General features: G+C 39.6%; 2 protein-coding genes across 3 annotated transcripts; one reads left to right on the top strand and one right to left on the bottom strand.

The window, feature by feature from the left end:
• Window positions 1-96: 96 nt before the first annotated feature.
• hacd1 (3-hydroxyacyl-CoA dehydratase 1) lies at window positions 97-14,053 on the bottom strand. 2 transcript variants are annotated; one of them, XM_031751253.2, is made up of 7 exons: window positions 13,827-14,053; window positions 10,129-10,246; window positions 9,040-9,058; window positions 8,836-8,924; window positions 8,457-8,578; window positions 2,971-3,149; window positions 97-1,472 (listed from the first exon to the last, which is right to left on the bottom strand). In XM_031751253.2, the coding sequence occupies exons 1-7, from the start codon at window positions 13,943-13,945 to the stop codon at window positions 1,390-1,392; spliced, it is 729 nt and encodes a 242-aa protein (XP_031607113.1). In that variant the 5' UTR covers window positions 13,946-14,053; the 3' UTR covers window positions 97-1,389. The 2 variants fall into 2 exon arrangements, with proteins under 2 accessions (XP_031607113.1, XP_039473250.1); XM_039617316.1 differs by lacking the exon at window positions 13,827-14,053 and adding an exon at window positions 13,259-13,783.
• A 2,050-nt stretch (window positions 14,054-16,103) lies between these two features.
• On the top strand, window positions 16,104-20,071 carry LOC116329260 (transmembrane protein 236). Its single transcript, XM_031751259.2, has 4 exons — window positions 16,104-16,621; window positions 16,857-16,929; window positions 17,615-17,738; window positions 18,278-20,071. The coding sequence occupies exons 1-4, from the start codon at window positions 16,350-16,352 to the stop codon at window positions 18,973-18,975; spliced, it is 1,167 nt and encodes a 388-aa protein (XP_031607119.1). The 5' UTR covers window positions 16,104-16,349; the 3' UTR covers window positions 18,976-20,071.
• Window positions 20,072-20,318: the final 247 nt, after the last annotated feature.

The raw sequence follows: 20,318 nt of genomic DNA, 5'->3' as shown, positions 1-20,318 counted from the left end.
GAATAACTCACAAATAAACACATAAAACCCACAGGGTGGTTGTACTCAGTGGCTGAGTTCTAGATCCAGAGTGAAGTTCATCACAAAACTCTTCAGTATTGTAGAATTTAGTTTATTGAATTTGCACAAAAAGGTATTTTCACATTTTTATTGTTTTTTTCCCTTAAATAACTTTCTTTTATTGTTTTCCCACTAACCCAGATTACAAGCAAAAAGGTTTTTTTCTTTGATAACCATGGGCTATGCAGTTCTTCGCTAACATTTCCCCTCAGTCATTTCACATCCTGATTTCCTGCTTTAGGTCATCTCCAATCACAGTCACTCCTTCAGCTGCACAGAAGACTAAAATGATCTCACAATAGCACCTTTGGTAGGAGGGAGTCTAACTACTGTCCAATCGATGTAGACACCGGATATTTTCAAAAACAAACAAGACAGAGACTGAAGACTGAAGTGCTCACATAAATTTGAATTGTAGTCTCATACCTACAGCGGCCTATAGAGAAAAAAAAGAAGAAGTTACTACTTTTGTGAAGACTCGAATTTAGTTTAAGATGCACTCTTGTAAATTAATTTGACATAGTAAACATCAGAACAACATAAAAGAAAGCACGAGCTGAGCCAAGCGGACACAATGTTAAGTCGGAGCTTTGCTTGCTCACAGTATGCGAATAAATTACTGTTAAGAAATATGATTCGTGTTAACTGCTCATTTCACATTGCATCGTTTACACATAGGGTTACACACATACACACAAGAAGCAGCATATTGTCCAAATGTAGATTTATTGTTGAGGTATGAATATTTTCGCTTTGAAACCTTATTTTATGTATGAAATACTTAATATACACTTAATCTGCCAATTGCGTGGGCTGAATGATGAACTGAATTGAGGCGACTAATTTAATTTACCCCCCCCTCATTTGGCTCTTCCTTCTTCGGGATGCAGTGTTGTGGCTCAGTGCTCATTTCTCTCAGGCTGCGATGCTTCAGTGCAACAAGATGCAGTAAGGCTGGTGGGTGGATAAAGAACTCGTGATCTCTGAGTGCTGAGACGTGACGCCACAGGCTTCTGTCTCTAGCTCCAGCAACACTGGGACTGTAAACATGTTTCCAAAATTACCATTCAGATAGGAATGAATCCTGCAAAGAAACACTCCAGATCTGGTATTACTACTGTGGTTTTACTCCGTGGCTTTGTCGTTATTACTGATTGTCACTGGCTGGTAGCCATCGTCAACTGTGTGGTTCTTTAGGTCCCGTGCAATGAAGAATGTAACGGCTGATAGTGCTAAAAGGTGAGACAGAGATGAAGATGAAGCGGTGGTGGAGGTGAGGGTGAAGTGGAGGGCAGGCTGGCTCAAATGAAGGTGGGAGGTGGTGCTCATCTAGTCATCCTTCTCCACTATGACCTCCCCGTGAAGCATCCTCCTTCTCTGCCGCAGCATGTGGAAGTAGAGCTGAGGAAACACTGCGAGAAAGACAAGAACATGTTCAGGGTAACTGTGACTATGATGAACACAAACGAAAGCAAGTGAAATACAAATTCACAACTCTCAACTTGGTCTCAATTCTGAATGAGAAGCAGCACAGTGGGAAGATATGCATTCACAGACATAAGCCACTGGGGTGGTCTGGCATAGCCTGGAGCCTATCCCAGCTGACAACTTTTCCATATTTTCCATGACATTTGGTCCATATATTTTTGAACAAAGGCAATTTTTGTCATTTCGTATCTGAAGATCATCAAATAATCAACATGTGACTGAAGTAAAAACTTTCAGCTTTAATTCAAGGGATTTGACACGCATTTTGCATGAACTGCTGAGCAGTTACAGCCATTTTCATACAGTGCAGTATGTTTTCAGAGGCTCAAAAGTAACTGAAAAAGTGAGTCTTATTCCCTCCCATCATTTCATGACAAATTATGCAGGCAAGAGACCTGGAGTTGCTTCCAGGTTTTGAACTTGCATTCGGTATCTTTTCACTGGAACTCTCAACCTGAGGACCAAAGACATGTCAGTGGGAGTGAAGTAGGCCATCATTAGTGAGACAGTAAAAACTTTAGGAGTGGTTCATTCTTAAAAAGAATAAATGAACTGGTTAGCTCATCAACATCAAAAGGTCCAGAAGACCACAAGAAACAACTAAACGGGATGATCACAGAATTATTTCCATGGTTAAGAAAAACCCTTCACAACACTGAACTCAGTCAAGATCAGTATGGAGAAGGTAGGAGTATTATCAAAGTCTATGAACAAGAGATGGCTTCATGGATGGAAACAGAGTTTACAACAAGTTGCAACCCACTTGTTATAATCATGAATGAGAAGACCAGATTGGACTAGATTAAAATGTAAATTTAATCTGTGACTTGTGACAGCGCTGTGAATAATAAGTGTACAGGACTACACTCTCTGCTCAGATTCAGCCAAATACTGCAAAACCGATCAGACAGAGCTTCACTGTGCAAATCGAGAACAAGCCAAAGCAAACTGCAAAAGCAATCCAAGAGTTTCTCAAGCCCAAGAAAAGGGATATTCTTCAGTGGCCAAGTCAGTCACCCAATCTCAGATCAATAGTTATTAAATGAATGCAGAAAGACAAAAACCAGCAACTGAAGGTAGCATCACAAATCAATGAGAGAAAACAACATCTGGTGATGTCTATGGATTCTAGACTTCAGGGAGTCATCAACAGCTGTGTTATGAAAAACAATCTTTATATTTAAAATTATGTACGACATGTGAACACACAGTATATCCAAATATACCACGACAGATGATTCTATTCAAATTATAAAATGCCACCAAACATTGCAGCACAGGACAGAAAAGCTGCTTTTGAGCAGAACAGGCAGAATTATTTGTACCGCAACAGGAGAAAATACAGTTTAAAAATCATGCAGGATTCTGACCTACATGCCAAAACCGAAAGTGCACAATGTAGGCATGAAATTTGCTTCTTACGTGGGATGTAGGACAGCATGACGATGATGAGGCAGTAGTAGTAGTCAAACGACACGTTATACTTGTTTGGGAGCCTCATGGAGTACATTCCAGACCTGCGTACGAACGGCAGTGCAGCATAAATGGTGAGCAGCTCACCAACGACTCCCACCGGGTACAAGACAATGAAGAGGTTGTATCTGTGGGAAGAAGAAAGAGCATGATGGATGTCTTCAAATCCAGCAGCGTGATTACTTTAGCACTCACGCAGTTGGGACAGTTGACAGTCAGAGGATGTTAATACACTCTCATGCATATTGAAAACACAGAAAGATCACTGACACAGGGGCCAGACACTGTAACAAAAGCTGCCTTGAGTTGTGGACATAAAACTTCCCTGGAGGTATTCCAGAGATATGGTGGTCAAGCAGCACATTTTAAAAAAAAGTCATATTTTCACATTTTTTCCATCTTCAGGAACTCTGAGTGATTTTGGCTCTGGATAACTCAAAGGTATCATTTTCTTTTTACACTTTCATGCTGTTTACATGCAAAAGTTTAAAAAAGATGTTTTCAACCTTTTTGTTCATGCAGTTCATTTAAATTGAGAGAAAGTCAAGAAAAAGATCATGTTCCAGCATTAAGTAATACGCTGATTTGTTATTACAATAATGTTTCATTGCCTGCTGGATATAAAATATGCATTCTTACTTTCCAGCAGCTCCTTACCTTATTTCATGCCACTGCACAGTTTTGCAACTGAAGGCATAATTACATTGGTTCACTGAACTGGGATGTGTGCAAAAAACTTCTGACATCTGAGACTTTAATGTTCCCAAACTATAATTTGTGAACTGTTATGTTAAGAACAACCAGGAACACAGCATCTTTTGCCTAACTGTTTGTTTGCAGTGGGCACATTACCAAACAAAAATGACCAAAATATTGACCTGAAGCCAATTTTCTAAGATTAGAAAGGCCACACAAATATGTGGGAATACACTGCATGAATTCCCACAGATCTGATTTATAGTAAATAAAAGAAACCAATTGAAGTTCTTTAAAGCAACTCAAAAGACAAGAATAAGAAAGACTAGGTTCAATTTTAGTGGTTAGACTGGTCATCAAAGAACAGAGAGAATACAAGAGAAGTCAGTTAAACCTCTCCAATAAATAATCTTTAAAAAAAATGTCAAAAACTGCATTGTTTCAAGCTCACTGGCAATATACCTGAATATACCTGCAATCACTGGTAAACGCATAAAACTAGTTACCACTAAAACTGAGTAAATCTGATGTTTGACAATCTAAGCACCAGAACATTCTCTTTGTTGGATGGGCTGTGTCTATCTGCATCCTAGAATTACATGAGGGAATTGTCAAAACAAGTGTGCAAGAAACATATGAGATTTCACAAAGATGGAAAATGATGCAAGATGACTAATCAACTAAAATCACCTCGAAATTGCAAGGATAACCATTAAAGACCTCTTATGCTCCACATTTTTGTTTCTAGCTTTGCATGGCTCACAGTTGTTGTTTATCTTATAGTAGAGAGTCCAGTTTATCCACCAAAATAGCAAATAAGTCATTTTACCTCTTAAGCAGTTCTTTAAACCAACTTTCTTCTGATTGGGTTCCCCTCACAAACAGCAGTTTAAACAGCATGAGGGTGGGGCTGCTGCACTCACAGTCAGAGCCAAATCAGGGATATCCCCTCTCATAAAGAAGCAAGAATAGAAAAGTTTCCTAAATTGCTTGTTTGAAACAGTTTGAAACATGTATCTGGCATAAAATAAGGAAAGGGTAACAGGTCGACTTTAAACGACATTAAACATCATCAAAGTCTGATGATTACTGGGAGCATGTTCTATGGTCAAACAAAGCCAAGATAAATTTGTTGGGCTCCAATATGGTCCAGCATATATGGACTGAACTGCACCCAGAAAGTAGTCCTGAAATAAAAAGTTGCCTGAATGAACAAATTTATTCAATTCAATTCAATTCAATTTTATTTATATAGCGCCAAATCACAACAAAAGTCGCCTCAAGGCGCTTTATATTGTACAGTAGATAGCACAATAATAAATACAGAGAAAAACCCAACAATCATATGACCCCCTATGAGCAAGCACTTTGGCGACAGTGGGAAGGAAAAACTCCCTTTTAACAGGAAGAAACCTCCGAAATTTATAGATTCTGTATATCCACAGGAACATATGGTGCAAACACTGGCAGACAAGATGAAGCTTGGCAGAAGAGAAATATGGAAACGATACAAACAAAGCTCACGCCCAAAATCACACAAATGTCTGTTTTCTCTACAGGAGGTGAAAGAGGAAAACTTTAAAGTGGACAAGGATATCATCTGACTTAAATAACATGCAATACTTTGGGGGTATATTAAAGAGAAAGGAACAGCCCAAGAAATCTGTTCAATGCCGACACTGTCCACGCTCAGTAGGACTGAATCTGTCACCAGAAAATGTACATGAATACAGAACACACAAATAAATTAATTAAATAATGAAAGATTTGAATCTCTGTAATGTACTGATCTTTGGGGCCTGTTAACAGGTTATCTGAAATAAATGTAAATTTCAGATTCAAAGCAATTAATAAGGTAGTCCGATTCTGATTTTGGATCAGGGAGTTTTTTGGACAGCCTGATAATAATGAATTACAATTGTCCAGCTTAAAAGTAATAAATGCATGAACTAGTTTTTCAGCGCCACTCTGAGATGGGACCTTTCTAATTTTAGAGATGTTGTGCAGATGAAATAAACCAGTCCTGCATATTTCTTTAATATGCTCAATGAAGGACATATCCTGTTCAAAAACGACTCCAAGATTCCTCACAGTGTTATTAGAGGCCAAGGTAACAGCATCCAGAGTAAACATCTGGTTGTTTCTAAGATATTTCTAAGATTTTCAGAACAGAGTACAATAACCTCAGGTTTATCTGAATTTGGAAGCAGGAAATCAGAGGTCATCAGTCTTTATGTGTTTAAGTCATTCGTGCAGTTTAACTAGTCAGAGTGTTTCATCTGGCTTCATGGATCGATAAAGCTGGGTATCATCTTCATAGCAATAAAAATGTATTCTATGCCGTCTAATTACAACTTCAGTTGTATACTGTATACAGAACTGTGACCTTATGAAGCAAAGCAGCCAATCAGGAAGAGGCTGCAGTAGTGATGATATGGCAACTAAGAGCTGAAAAAACGCGAGGATTTTATTTAGCAACACTGACCTTAAATATATGCACAGGAGAAAAAAAAATAGTAACCACATCAATATGTGGTGACAAATTGGTCATAATCTATTTGAAATTGAGAAATAAAAGATATTAGTGCCTGAGAAAGAGGCTGTTTGTATTTTATTATTTATTAGTCCTTTATTTATCCAGGTAAAATCTAACTGAGATCAAAAGTCTCATTTCCAAGAGAGACCTGACATCATGGCAACAAAAGTCAAAATACACATATATAAGTATATAACATTAAAAAAAATACAATATCCCGTACGAACATGTGAAAAATATACAATAACAGATCAAATTAAGAGCGACATTAAAAACAATCACACTGAGTAAAAGAGTTATTCTCTCAATAATTTCAGTTCCTTCTCCTTTTTCCCCAATTCTGTTCTGATTTTTGGGACAATCAATTGTATGATATTGTGAGAACGAAGGCTGTATTGGTTGTGTTTTTTACACATATAAACACATAAATAAGAGGGAACCAGCCCAAGCAGAGATTTATACGTAAAGATCAGCCAATGGGAGAGAGTGCAAATATTCAAAGATGGACATTTAGCAGCAGCATACAAAGAACAATGATTTCCACGATTTCCACAGTCAGTGATAAAATGTAAAGCACAATGGTAGACGGTGTCCAACCTCTTTAGGTAGTGGGCAGGTGCATTCATAAAAAGCAGGTCACCGTAATCCAATAAAGATAAAAAAGTTGCATGTTTTGCAAGTTTTTTTCTCACTTGGAGGGAGAAACAGGATTAATTTCTAAAAAAGTAACTTAGTTTAAGGTTTAACTTAGACACAAGCCTTTGAATGTGAGTTTTAAATGACAAATTTTGATCTATAATGATCCCTAGATACTTGTAAGATGTGACCGTTTCAATTTCAGTTGCTTGAATTGTTTTAATCTTAGGAGACGTTTTGCCATTTGAGAATAACATGAACTTGGATTTCTCTGGATTTAACACCAACTTAAGTTGAGTTAAATGGGACTGAACAACATCAAAGGCAGACTGCAGAAATTGCAGGGTTTGTGCTACTGAAAGAGATGAACAATAGATAATTGTATCATATAAAGATGGAATGCAGCTTTTGATAAATTATCACAAAGGTTCTTTATGTAAACAGAAAAGAGCAATGGTCCTAATATGGAGCCCTGTGGAACTCCTTTGGATACTGGGAGAAAAGAGGAAGACCCAGCAGCATGGACACACTGTGTTCTTGCTGGCAAGTAATTTGAAAACCAACTGTAGACCTCCTGCACACAACTAAGTTAATCACAAAGTACCAACTTAATTTCTCGTCACTGCCCCAAATAACAGTGAGACAGCGTGCCTCTTCCTATGACAGCAGCTCTCTCCAGGACCAAATGATATGCCATGACTCAGGACTATAGGGTTCCTGTATTTAGTGAGGACCACAGCAAAGGCTTGGGGGAGCGTCTCAGCGGATGTGAGAGAAATGTTGGGTGAACATTCCGTGACCAAAACAGATGGTCTTAAAAACAGGAGCAGCTGAACATGAGCCCCTCGCCGGGGGCCTGTCGTCTCCTCCGTGCTTAAAGAAAGACGTGAAGGGTGGGGGCGGGGAGGTGAAGGGTGCCATTCAAGAGCACAAGAATCCAGAGCAGAAACAAAAGAGGGGCTGGCGTTGGATGGACCGCCTGAAGAATCACGTGACACAGCAAAGCAGAAAGAATAAATAAAATTAAGATGCCGAGCCTGTGCGCCGGACAGCCGTCAGTGGGGACGGCTCACGTTTCTACTAACGACTCCAGTTTCAGGTGAGCTACTTCAAGGCCAGAACGACACATCACAAGTACTCTGCCTTCAACACAAGACAGGTATTATCTTTCACTACAGCTGAGAATATTTCTTTCACAAAAAATGCCTGGTTTCAGCCTCTTGTGCAACTAACTAAACTTATTCAGAAATTCTTTATGTTTTAGGGAGGAGTTAAAACCAAAAGATAAACAAGCATTTCACCTTTTCCTGTTTCCTCAGAGCGCTGTGTTAGTGGTTAGTTTACTGACCACAAACAGAATGGCTAATGAGGTGCTAATCAATAAACACACACATGCTTCTCCTCTTTGTATTAGACGACAGATACTTAATACACGCGCGGCTCTACAAGGTGAGGGAAGCATGCCAGAGGTGAATTCACCGGATTAGGCCGACATGCTCAGACACAGTGTCCCGAAACAGGAAAGACAATTCAAACTCATCCCAGCCACAGCTAACGGTGTCTCCACCTGGCCCATTTGATGAAGTACGGCAGGTGGTTGAGCAGTTTGAATGTGTAGTAGGAATATCTGGTAATCTCTGTCACCGTCCACACAACCAGAAATAGGATTACGCTTTCTTCACTCTGGATCTTTAAGTCAGGAAAATGGCAAAAAATAAAGAGTTAAAAGAAGCTTCAAACCTGACAGGTGCTGCTCTTACAGGCAAAAAGATGAGAAAAGTACGATTTTCATGTGGGGGAAAAAAGTAACTGGACAGACTGTGTTCCAGAATAGTTGTGACAATACATACAGTGTGTGGAGGTTAAGAGTACTGTGGCGAAATCTGTCAACTAAAGATTGATCAATTGTAAACAGTCACAGAGTTGCGGTTTATCATAAAAGTCACCTGTCTGATGCTGTTGGTGATGAACCAAACCATAAAAATCCGCGAACACACTTGAACCCCAGTTACAATCACAGAAGTCCTCACGATTCCTGCAACAGAACCAAAGTAAGAAACAAAAATCACCAATAAATACATGGCCAGATGAGGGAATTTATCTGAATCTGTACAAATTAGCCAACTGTTTTCATGTAAGTTGTCACATACCAATGGCACAATGTCCCACCTGTAAGACAAGCAACACAAAAAGCAGTAAAAATGATTGTCTTGTTAAAGTCTAAGAAAAAAGTATTTGTTTTTTTAATTTCATTGTTACTTTTGCTTCACTAAAGTCCCACTCGTGACAGGAAATGCTATAGACTGTAAATCAAAGATGGATGTAGGCACCATGATGTCACCCAATGGTCTGTGGACTAATTCTGAAACTTTCCATTTGCTATTTCGGCTATTTAAAACCAGACGAGAACATCTTTGAACAAAAGATGGTAAACTGGCCAGCTAAAACGTTGTTAGCAAAGTGCATCCTTCACTAATATTCATCCTACTGGGGTGATAGTTTTGGCTAGTGAAAAACAGGCTTATAACAAAATACACTTGCCATCATAAAAAAAAGAACACTGCACATCTATTAGGTAGCTATTTGTCAAGGACAATTAAGCTACACCCTCAAGCATACCCTGCTCTATTGTCTATTTATTATAGCTCAGCTGATTTATTGGCAGGATAATATTATCAGCCAAAATAAGCTACTTACTAATCTATCTGTACTGGCATTTATAACAGAGAAATTTTAAAGTAAAGAAAATAGTGAGAAACACCCTTCAATTATCTTAAGAATGTTGTAATTTCATAGTTTGTCCACCAGGGGGCATTCTGCAGCTTCCCTTTTTGAATGCCACAAACGCAACAACTAGTGTGAACAAATAAATAACTGCATATAATAACTGTTAGGGTAATCTGTTAATGTATAAAATATCAATTGACATATCAGAATAATGGATTTTTAAGCCAAATATTAACATCAGTACTAGTATCGGTCTTAAAATCCCTGTTGACAAGCCTTAAAACTGATGATTACAACCATAAAAATCAAGATATAAATGTTTAAGTAGGTCATTAAAAAAAGTGAGTAGTATGGTTGTTTTCTCATAGACTTCTATACTGACCGATAGCTTTTTACAGCCTGTTGCCTCCTCCTGGCCATTAACTATGAAGTTATGCATTCAATTTTCAATTTTCAGGCCAAGGGGACAAATGCAAAGTTTTCACGGAGTCTCTAAGACTTAAAAGTCTTACCTCAACTAATGCAAAGGTCTGGAAAAACTTGAGTGTCCTTGCTATACTTCTGTACAGACCCTTGTGTGTGCCTTTCTGTATGTAGAAGCGTGTCATTGCCATGGCCAAAACCAGCCACCTGCAGACAAACAAATATCACACAAGCGCTCAGTGCAACTGAAATGTGAAAGGAGAAAATTGGTGTAAAGAACAGACATTTTTCTGCAATGGAAAAAACAAACAAAAATAACTGTGACACAACTGAAAATCTAATCTTTTAAATCTAATTTGAGCCATTTAGTCACCTCATAATAACATCAAAGGAAGGATGAAAATATAAATAGAACAGGAAACTTATAATAACACATTTGAGATGTAGATTTAAAGGGAATAAACTTAGGAATTTAAACAATATAAATACTGAATGAAACTAAAAAAAAATATTAACATTTTCCAACCTTGTCACTGAAACCAAGGAATTCCCAGTACATGCTGACATATTGGGCTGGGACTTTGGTCATTCTGCCTGCCCATACAAAGCTGATAAAAATTCTCTCACTAAATGCTGCTATAAACCAATCACTATATTTTGTAATAAAGTAAAATAGATACTTTTCTTCAAAGGTATTCTGTAACAGACAGACATTACTGCCTCTATTTATCTGGTGTTGCCTATTTATTCCACTGAGACACCAGACAAATACGAAAAGCCCAACATTGTCATAAAACTGGTCTGTGTGTGTTTTCCACTAGGCCACAACCACAGTTCAACAGCTATACCACAGTTTCTGACGGTAGACAAATATACATTATGTTTATAAGTATACATGTATCAGTTATCCATAAATAAAGTGAGCACTGAAATAAACTGGCAACTAAAATCAAAATAATAAAGAGGACAAAATGGAACAGCTTGAGAAAGCAAACCAAAGCTGCAGCATTTTACATTCAGGTAATTGTAACTGCACTTTCAGTGAAATATTAAAAAATTAGCAGCAGCTACAAACTCTCTCTGCAACACACCAGCTTTACTCTATGTGCAAGTGAAACCGCATAAAAGCAGGATTGTCCCATTGATCGATCCCCTCTCTCCTTCTTGCATGTTCTGAGTCTGCCCCAGGGTATCCTCCCAGTGGGACAAGACCCCAACACCTCACCCAGGACCAGGAAGCATCCTAGCCAGATGCTCAAACCACCCCAACTGGCTCCTTTCTGATGTGAGGGAGTAGACGATTTTCCCCGACAAATAAAATTTGGAATAAAGAAAAACATCTAAAACTTATTGGATTAAATCTTTGAATTCAGTCAAGGGTTAGGGCTTTTTAAAAAAAAAACAAAACAACAAAAAACACAGGATACACACTTTAATGAGCTTTGGTTTTTGTTAATTTAGGAATGAGGTTACTGTAGAGCATAATAGCTCTAATAATACAGGTTCTAATAATAGTTCTGAATAAAAAAACCTCTAAGACCTCACAAGTCTTGCATGTGCATGTTGAAAAAAAAAACATATTATCAAAAATGAATCCAGCTGCAATGTTATAAAAAAAAAACCTTTAAAAAATCCTGCACATCCTGCACAGTAGATAGGATGAGCAGCCAATAAGCATCCCCACTGAGCTGTTTATAGCCACCAGTGAGTCCATTTTAGTTGATTTATAAAAAGGATCTCACACCGATAAGCGGAGCTCAAGTGAAGTTTTCTTAATGCATATTGTCGTTAAATGTCCTCATAAGGAAAACCTATGTTTGACTGTACACGTCTTTCCCTGATGTCATGCACCTTTCGCTGAGGACGCACCAGCTGTGACGTTCCAGGGCAAAACCAGTGCTGTGAAAAAGAATTCACCCCATTTCCCGATTTCCTATTTTTTGCATATTTGTCACAAATTTTAATATTAGATAAAGAAACACAGAGAAGATGCAAAATATAGTTTTTAAATGATTAAATTTTATTTATTAAGAGGAGGAAAAGCTATCCAAATCTGCTCGGCCCTATGTGACAAAGTAACTGGACCCTAAACCGTGTATCTCAATCATCACAAAGTATCTCAAACTGATTTCAGTCCAGACTTTGACTAGACCACACCAAAACCAGGATCATTTTTCTGCTGTATAACCCGAGGGTGCTTGAGCTTCAAGCCACGAACTAATGGTTGGAGATTCTTATTCTGGATTTTCTAATAGAGAGCATCAATTACACCAACTCGTCCTGGTGCTGAAACAACAGAGCAGCACCAGACCATCACACTACCACCACCTGTTGCTATGATGTTCTTTTTATGCAGTGCTCTGTTACTTTTACCCCAGACGTAACGGGACTTGAACCTTCCAAAAAGTTCACCTTTTGTTTCGTCAGTCCACAGAATGTTTTTCTGAAAGTCTTGGGGAAAATGTTTTTTAGGCAAGATGAGCCTTTGTGTCCTTCTTTGTCATCAGTAATTTTCTCCTTGAACTCTCCCATGGATGCCATTTTTGCCCAGCCTCTTTGTTATTGTTCAGTCGTAAACTCTGACCCTAACTGAAGTGAGGCCTGCAGTTCTGTAGATGCTCTGGGTTCTTTTGTGTCCTAATGGATGAGTCACTTGTGCGCTCTTAGAGTAATGTTGGTAGGCCGACCTCTCCTGGGAAGGTTTGCAACTGTTTCAAGTTTTCTCCATTTGCATATAATGGCTCCGAAGGCCTTAGAAATTACTTTGTATCCCTTTCCAGACTGATGGATGTCAGTTACTTTGCTTGTCAGTCATTTCTGTAGATTGTGGCTTTACTCGTTGCTATCTGAGATCTTTTAGCCTATTTCACTTTGTCAGACAGCTTATAGTTAAGTGATTTCTTGATCCAACACATCTAGCAGTAATCAGGCCTGGGTTTGGGTAGTGAAACTGAACTCAGATTTTCTTTTTTAAATGGGGTTATTCACAGTTAATTCATAATTTATCAAGAGGATAACAGAGGGAGGAGGGGTTGTATATATTTTTTTTTTCCACATAGGGGCAAGTAGATTTGGACAGCTGCAATTTTACTTCTCTTTGACTAACACATAAAAAACAAGTTACTAAGTTGGACAGAGTCACAACAATGTGCACAAATATATTCTTGTTTTATTTCGTGTTATTATTATTAGTATTATTATTATTAAAGTGATCAGTACCTGAGGCCATGCGCCAAACAGGAAGACCTTAGTCACCACTGATCCAGTGACCCCGACACCTCCGCTATTCTCAAGTTCTCGTGTGTTTGTCCTTTATCACAACACAGGAAGCTCTCTTCACACAAACGTTGTTGTTATTAAAAATGTGCCCATTGAGCACTTCACTGTCCCAGACCTGAGCTCCAGTGTCAGCGCGGTCCGGCTATACTTATCACTGCAACTGTCGGACGCACTGTGGGCCTTGACGCTGACACCACGCAGCCAGCCCTATTTGGACACGGCTGTTGCGCCAGCCTGCCACTTTCACCAAACACCATTCATTCATTTTCCAACACTCGAGACAAATAACGGTCGCTCGTTTTTTCGTAAAAACTACCAAACTGACCGCTAAAACTTGCTCAAACTCAATTGCGACGACGAACTGCTAAATCCAAGCGAGCTGAACAGGCACTTTCGGCGGAGACGCAGTCCTATAAACAGCAACACACGCTTACGGTTTTTTAGGGAGCGGCTATAACTTCACTGCTTTTCTTATTAATAGGCGACAGGGGCGGAATAACGCACGTACCCGGCGGTCATGGCGATGTTGTAGAAAGTAAGCCATGCGGTAGCGAGGGTGCTTTTCGTTCTCTTCTTGTTGTTGTTTTCCTTCTCCTCAACCGTGCCGTCCTCCTCGCTGGACGCCATGGTACCGGGGGCAGGGTGGGGAAGTCAGGAAGGGAGCTGACAGCTGGGGCTAGTAGGGAGGGGAGCAGCGGGGTCATCCATCCATCCATCTATCTATCTATCCGCCCATGGATCCCCCTCTCGCGGGACTAGTGCAACAAGTGCGTGGCCTGCAGGTGAGGCAAAGACTAGTGAAATAAAGTCGGCTTGTCACGGCTCAGTTGGTGCAACTATAGAAATTCAGGTTCATTTTCACCCTAATCTTGGGTCAGCGTGAACAAGTTTAGGTACACCTTTTATAAATTAGATATCATCACATAAGAGAAAGAAGAGCAATTTCATCAGTATGTCTCAGTTTTTCTACACGATGAAGAAATGTTGTAGTAAATGAAAAAGATCTGTCAGGATGAATGTTTAGACTTAAACTGCAAGAAGTTAATGTGTAAAACTGCAGACATATATAATGTAATTATAAATGTGTTGTGAATGGCAATGGCCGAAGTGTTTATCAGTAGGAAAAGCTGTAAAACCAGTGAAAATATAGTTAAAAGTCCGAAATTTATGAACTGATGGTTACTTTTTCCCTAAGCCTTCCCATTGGCTGGATTGGAGGCCTTGCTGGGCTGATTCTGGCCCCCAGGCTTTATGTTTCACACCTCTTGCTCTAAGTATGTATCCCATTGAATTGTGTTCAGTATACCTCAAATTAGTTTCATTAGTTTTATTAACTAATTATTGATATAATAAATCAAAGTGATTTAGTGCTAATTAAAATGTGATCAGAAATTACAAATTGATGATGATTCATGTCATTATAACACACTGTTCACCCCTACATAACCCCTACATGAGTCTCAGTAAAGCTATTGGTATCGGCAACACTGGCCTTGTATTTACTTGGTATTAGATTGATACCAAAATTTGCAGTATCATACATTTGGCCTTGACTGACAGGCACAGTTTCACTACATGCCAAGCACATTTTGACATACTCCAGTGGGGCAAGTTGCCAAAAACAGCCCTGATTAGATAGCGAAAGTATTTGCTATCTGCTATATGAGCCTTGATTTTCAGGATTTTAAGAAAATCCTACACATATCCTATACAAATGCAAATAAAAAATAGTTTTACTGACTTTGAGCTCTGGGGACTATACTTTCAGTCTAGTCTTTTCACAGTTTCTTTATTTATTGTTGATACTCAATAATTTGATTAGTACTTAAATGATTAAGATACAACATTTTGAATCATTTCAAATTTCATTGGTATTGCACAGGACTGTAATTGCTTGGGAGTATACAGTTATCGGCCTGTACTGGACTGAGTTGTGCTCTCATGAAGGAACTGCTTGAGAAACCGCGTTGATGCAGAATCTAAAATTAGTTCTTCTAATGACACCACGTAGAAATGTGTGCAAACCGAAGACAGCACTGAATATAGTCCAGATTATCTAATCCTGATCCAGTTACTTGATCAAGTGTTCACGTCTGAAGACAGCAATGGCACAATGTCCAGCTGTGTGGGTTTTGCAGACACAAGTCGAAACAATTCAGCAACATTTTTACTCCATCGTCACTGTTATGCAGCGATATTGGTCTGTGGCAGAGCAGATACTGTGGATTTATGGCTTTAGAACCAAAGACAGATAAAATTACTTCATGAATGCTTTTGACTGGTAAAGTTCTAGCTGGGCTTTGGTGGGGAAAAAAGTCTCATGTCGCTTATTATTATGATGCAACAAATCACAATCAAGTGCCTGAATTTGATGAACAATAACATGTTGAACTGACAGCAATTTCAAAGCACTAATGCATTTGTAATTGTTACAAAACAGTGTGGATTCCAAAATTTTGCAGTTAGATCACTTTGCCACTAGATGGCGATATATAAGCATGAGAGGAGTGGATGTGTTTTTAGTGGTATCTTGTTTCTTGGGTTAAAGCCAGTAGTCCTAGGATGATGATTATACTGTGGGAGTAATCAACTTCACTTATGTTTCTTATATTTGGAGAATTCCCAGGAAGAATACAAGGTACACATCGTTAAAGCTGTGTGGACTGTGATGTGATAAGCCTGAAAAACACTGGCTGAGATGCTGTTTTTAACTCGGATTGCCCCAAAGTGATTGCTGTGGCACATGCATGTCCTTCAGGGTGTAAAGTTAGACAAACTTTGTTTGTACGTTGTATCAAAAGAGAGCAAAGGGCCGGCCACATCACCGCCACGCCAAGGCACACAATGCCTAGTGCAGTGTAAGCAGTTGGGTGAGCAGAGAGCCAGGGCTGTGGTGTGTGGAAAATGCTAGTGGAGGCAGACAATGCAGAGGTCCGAGGCCTGACCAGCCCTCAGAGGGACAGGGGTCGCCTCACTGCGACAACAGCCCCTGTCTCCCTCCCTTCTTTTTCTTTTTGTGAGCTGCCACAGGATGGGCTCAGGGAGGACGGTGAAGTTTGCCCTGTGCGAGGTGCTGCAGTTTGCAGGCCTGTGCGTGCCACTCTTCATCGTCATGCAGAGGTTTGCCGTCATCGTTGCAAAGGTCAAAACATCAGCACAACCCCCCGGAGACGGCAGCACTGCCTACTGGTTGATCGTGGCCTCCTCTATTGCCTATGTGACCTCCACTGCCCTGCTGGTCTGGGTACCCCTGAAGTATATGGTCTTCATGAAGAAGAAATTTCTCATAGGGAGGAAGAAGTGGTGAGTTTCTCAGACATGAAGATTGAGAACTGGTCCTAGTTGTGTATGCTCAGCAGCTGGGATCCCAGTGCTGTCCTACGGGACCGAGACATGATCAGCTGGTTTGAGGCTGAACTGGCCTGTGACTGGTTTGGACAGAACTTGGCTGGTTAATACCAGGCTTTAGCAATTCCTGTCATTGACTTTAACTTCCTCCTTTGTTTTCTTTCTTGCCCTTCTTTTGTCTTTATATCAGGAGGCCAGTGACCCTTGTTTATGTGATCCTATCCACATTACCCTGCTTTGCCTTTCTCATTGCCAGCTCTGAGGTACAACACCCAACAGATTGTTTCTCACTGCTTTCATTTGTTATATCAGGTTTATCTCTGCTCTGATCATGAACTTTGACCTGTATGTTGCTATATTTGTAACATGACTCAACTTGTAATTGTAGATCCTTTGTAGTCATGTTGGGTGATTGTGTTTATACTCCAAAGAAGTTGCTAGTAACTTAAACATATATCTATTACAACATTGTGTTTGGGAACATGGTGTATGACAGGAATCACAGTATTACTGAAACAAATGTGATGAGCTGTGAGAATCCTTATGGATCTCAGGAGAGGACTATCCAGCCTTATGGATAAGGAGCTACTGATAAGCAGCTTGGTTCCTCTTCCTGTCCATGCTGTCCTTGTCAAATCATGTCCACGAGGCACATTTTCACTTCCTAACTGGCTACAGCCCAGACCTTATTTGCCCTTTTTTGTGGCATTCTTTAAAGCTCAAGCAAACCTTTTGACCTTTGCTTATCTAGTGGCTTCAACATAAGAGCCATAAATTCATAAATTCTGCTAAGATGAGCAACTCGTCTGTTTAGGTCTGTGTCAAACGCCCTCGCTGCAAGTGACAAATCCCAAAATGTTTATTACTATTGAGGTGAACCAGTGGGCTCTGTAAAGATTAAAAGTGAGTAAATAATTACAGCTAACGATTTTACGGTTGTTTATCCAGGTTCAGATAAATAACAACCTGAAACATGATACATTCACTGAGCTCCCCGTGTCACTAGTCCTCTTCTCACTCATCTGCATTGACGTTGTGGAGAGGATACGGCACTGCAGGCTGACCGGCCAGGGTGAGCGCAGCTCTCTCAACACATTACACAAATCACTCTTTGACTGCTGTAGATCCTGAACTTTCTGCTGCAGACTTCTATAGTAAAGCAAGCTGGGTTTTGCATTGCAGGAGCTTGGAGGCAACTGCAAACACACTGTGAACATTTCTATACGTCACTCGAGCAAAATGAAGAAATGAGGATATTTCTTTGGACTGCTTCATTTCTCAGTTATCCAAAATGAGGAAATGAGCAGGATATATTTTTAAATTTTTCTGAAGTCTGACATGGCAGAAGTAGGGAAATATATTTTCTTAAAAACCACATGATAAAACAGTTCATATGAATTTCTTCAAAGCCCAAATCTTTTGAATGAGCAATCTCTTGATTTATTCCCTCTGTCTAAACAGCAGGTTAATGTTTATATCTGTGAGCCACATTATTTGTCTGATAGCCTTCAGCTGTCTCTTTGTAAATCTGGGCCAACACCACTTGATGATAAACAGCTTAAGTAAATATAATCCAAGATATTGTGCTTTCTTTTTTCTTCTTCTCTCCAGCTAATGACACCGAAAGAGATGCTGACATCCCCTCCACTGTCCTCACACATGTGGAACAGGTAGCACCAGTAACACCTATCACCCCAGCTGTGCCAGGGCCAGCTGTGCCCAGGCAAGGTGTGCCCACTCCTATGCAACCAGGAGCAAACCAGCTCAATGACAGGAACCAGAACGGAGCAGGAGCTCGACCAGAGACCAATGGGACCCTACCGGGCATACCAGGTAACAATGGGAGGCCATATGGCATGTCTGGATTGAATCAACCATCAGGAAGCACCACACCATACCACATATCTCCCTATGCATACACTGGGCCTCTGAGATTCCTGTGCGCCACTGATGCCCGTGCAGACGTGTTTGTGGACAGCTTTATGTTCTGGATGGATACGGTGGAGATGGTGAGAGTGGCAGGACATCCTCTGGTCTACTACTCAGGCTGGGTGTTTCCCATCTATATCTTCAGCTACCTGTCATGCTTGCGTGTGGTGGTCATGCCCCACAGCCCCCTGCTTTCCTCCCTAGGAGTAGCCCTGCAGGATTTACCCTTCTTCTTTGTGCGTGTTGGCCTCATTGCCTTCTTTGGCTTTGTCACGCCCATCCTCTATCTGATGAAGAACTTGTTGGTCTCGCTGGCCTTCATCTACTTCAACTTTATGACCAAGTTGAAGGTCTTCAACACAGAGAGGATGTTTTTTTGAGACCAGCATTCAAGGGCAAACAAGCTTTTCCTTATTTTCTGTCATATATACACTAAATACTGTCACAACAGTGGGTGCTCATTTTAAACAGCCAAATTTGTAGATGATGGCTTCAGACTGCTCTAAACACTCTGTTTCAGACAGCTTTATGTCTTCTATGGCTCTCCATGGCATTATAGAGAGTCCATATCACTTATATGATCATCTCAGGCACTTAGCTTTGCCTGTGAGCACAGAAGCCCCACCTACATGCTGTTTAAACCTTTGGTTTATAAAGGGCAGCCAATCAAAAGGAAACTGGCTAAACAAAGACTGAAATGAGATTTGTTTCTGAACCATGTGTCATGCACAGCTACTCAACTGCCTTGAAAGAGGTGGTTAAAGCAAAGGTTTGACACAAACACAGAATGTATTGATTCAGATGGTGGCTGCAGCGGCACTTCTTAAAACGAGTCAAATAATAGGTTAAGTACTAAAAGAACAAAAGGACTTCTCAAGTAGTTATTGCCAAGAGAGTTCATACCAGATGTTTACACCAAATAACAAGCCGGGCATTGAATATATGATGTTTTAGTGAGGAGTAGAAGAACAATATGTAATATGTTCATCAAATCTGGCATCACGCTTAATAAAAACCTGTTTAACTAGAAGACAATTATTGAAAAAGCTAAGAAAAAATCTAGCTCAAATGTTCAAATTTATAAGACTGAGATTAATATATTGTAATTTTCAAGCATTTTTCTAGATTGTGATGCCACAGTGATTTTCTATTATTACACCTAAGTTTTAATGGTACAAATGGCACTTAAACCTTGGTATTTTTTAAGATAACGTAATATTGAATAACTTACGAAATTCTCAGACTTCATGATGGATTCACAATTCACAGCTGGTGCAGTCAAACCAAGTATGAATTTGTGCATGTGACAAAATGCATGATGGTAATTTTCACAGGCCAAAAGGGAGCTCTTAGGCAATGGAAACTACATGTCGAGGGACTGTTGTCATGTTATGTCCAAATATACTTTTTTTTAAACCAAGAATGGCACTTTGGTAATGTACCTGTAATGTAATGATTTTTCTACAATCAGAAAGTGCGGTGAATATGTAAAAGCATAAATTCATGTTGTTTATATTAGGTTTTTTTTTTTTGCTAAGTTTCTATACAAAAAGAAAAACTGGTGTGAGATTGTGTCACTGATACATATATTTTGGTCAACTTAATAAAGAAACTCATAAAATATGTTGCAACTTTGACTTGTGGGATATTTTTTTATGCAGACAAAATTCACTGGCACTGACCCCCCATGTATGTTTTTAGGAATAAATGCTTAAATGTTTTT

Source organism: Oreochromis aureus, linkage group 9, assembly GCF_013358895.1.
Source record: "Oreochromis aureus strain Israel breed Guangdong linkage group 9, ZZ_aureus, whole genome shotgun sequence".
NCBI classification, from domain to species: domain Eukaryota; kingdom Metazoa; phylum Chordata; class Actinopteri; order Cichliformes; family Cichlidae; genus Oreochromis; species Oreochromis aureus.
The sequence above is the reverse complement of the archived record's forward strand: the minus strand, read 5'-3'. Positions and strand labels throughout refer to the sequence as shown.

What these genes read in the sequence shown, in the direction of transcription:
- hacd1 (XM_031751253.2), bottom strand. Translation starts at nt 13,945, where the DNA reads ATGGCGTCCAGCGAGGAGGACGGCACGGTTGAGGAGAAGGAAAACAAC. An exon ending in AACATCGCCATGACCGCCGG is followed by an intron (nt 10,247 to 13,826) that starts GTACGTGCGTTA and finishes GTTTGTCTGCAG; the next exon opens with GTGGCTGGTTTTGGCCATGG. An exon ending in TCACCAACAGCATCAGACAG is followed by an intron (nt 8,579 to 8,835) that starts GTGACTTTTATG and finishes CCTGACTTAAAG; the next exon opens with ATCCAGAGTGAAGAAAGCGT.
- LOC116329260 (XM_031751259.2), top strand. Translation starts at nt 16,350, where the DNA reads ATGGGCTCAGGGAGGACGGTGAAGTTTGCCCTGTGCGAGGTGCTGCAG. An exon ending in CTCATAGGGAGGAAGAAGTG is followed by an intron (nt 16,622 to 16,856) that starts GTGAGTTTCTCA and finishes TCTTTATATCAG; the next exon opens with GAGGCCAGTGACCCTTGTTT. An exon ending in CTGCAGGCTGACCGGCCAGG is followed by an intron (nt 17,739 to 18,277) that starts GTGAGCGCAGCT and finishes TCTTCTCTCCAG; the next exon opens with CTAATGACACCGAAAGAGAT.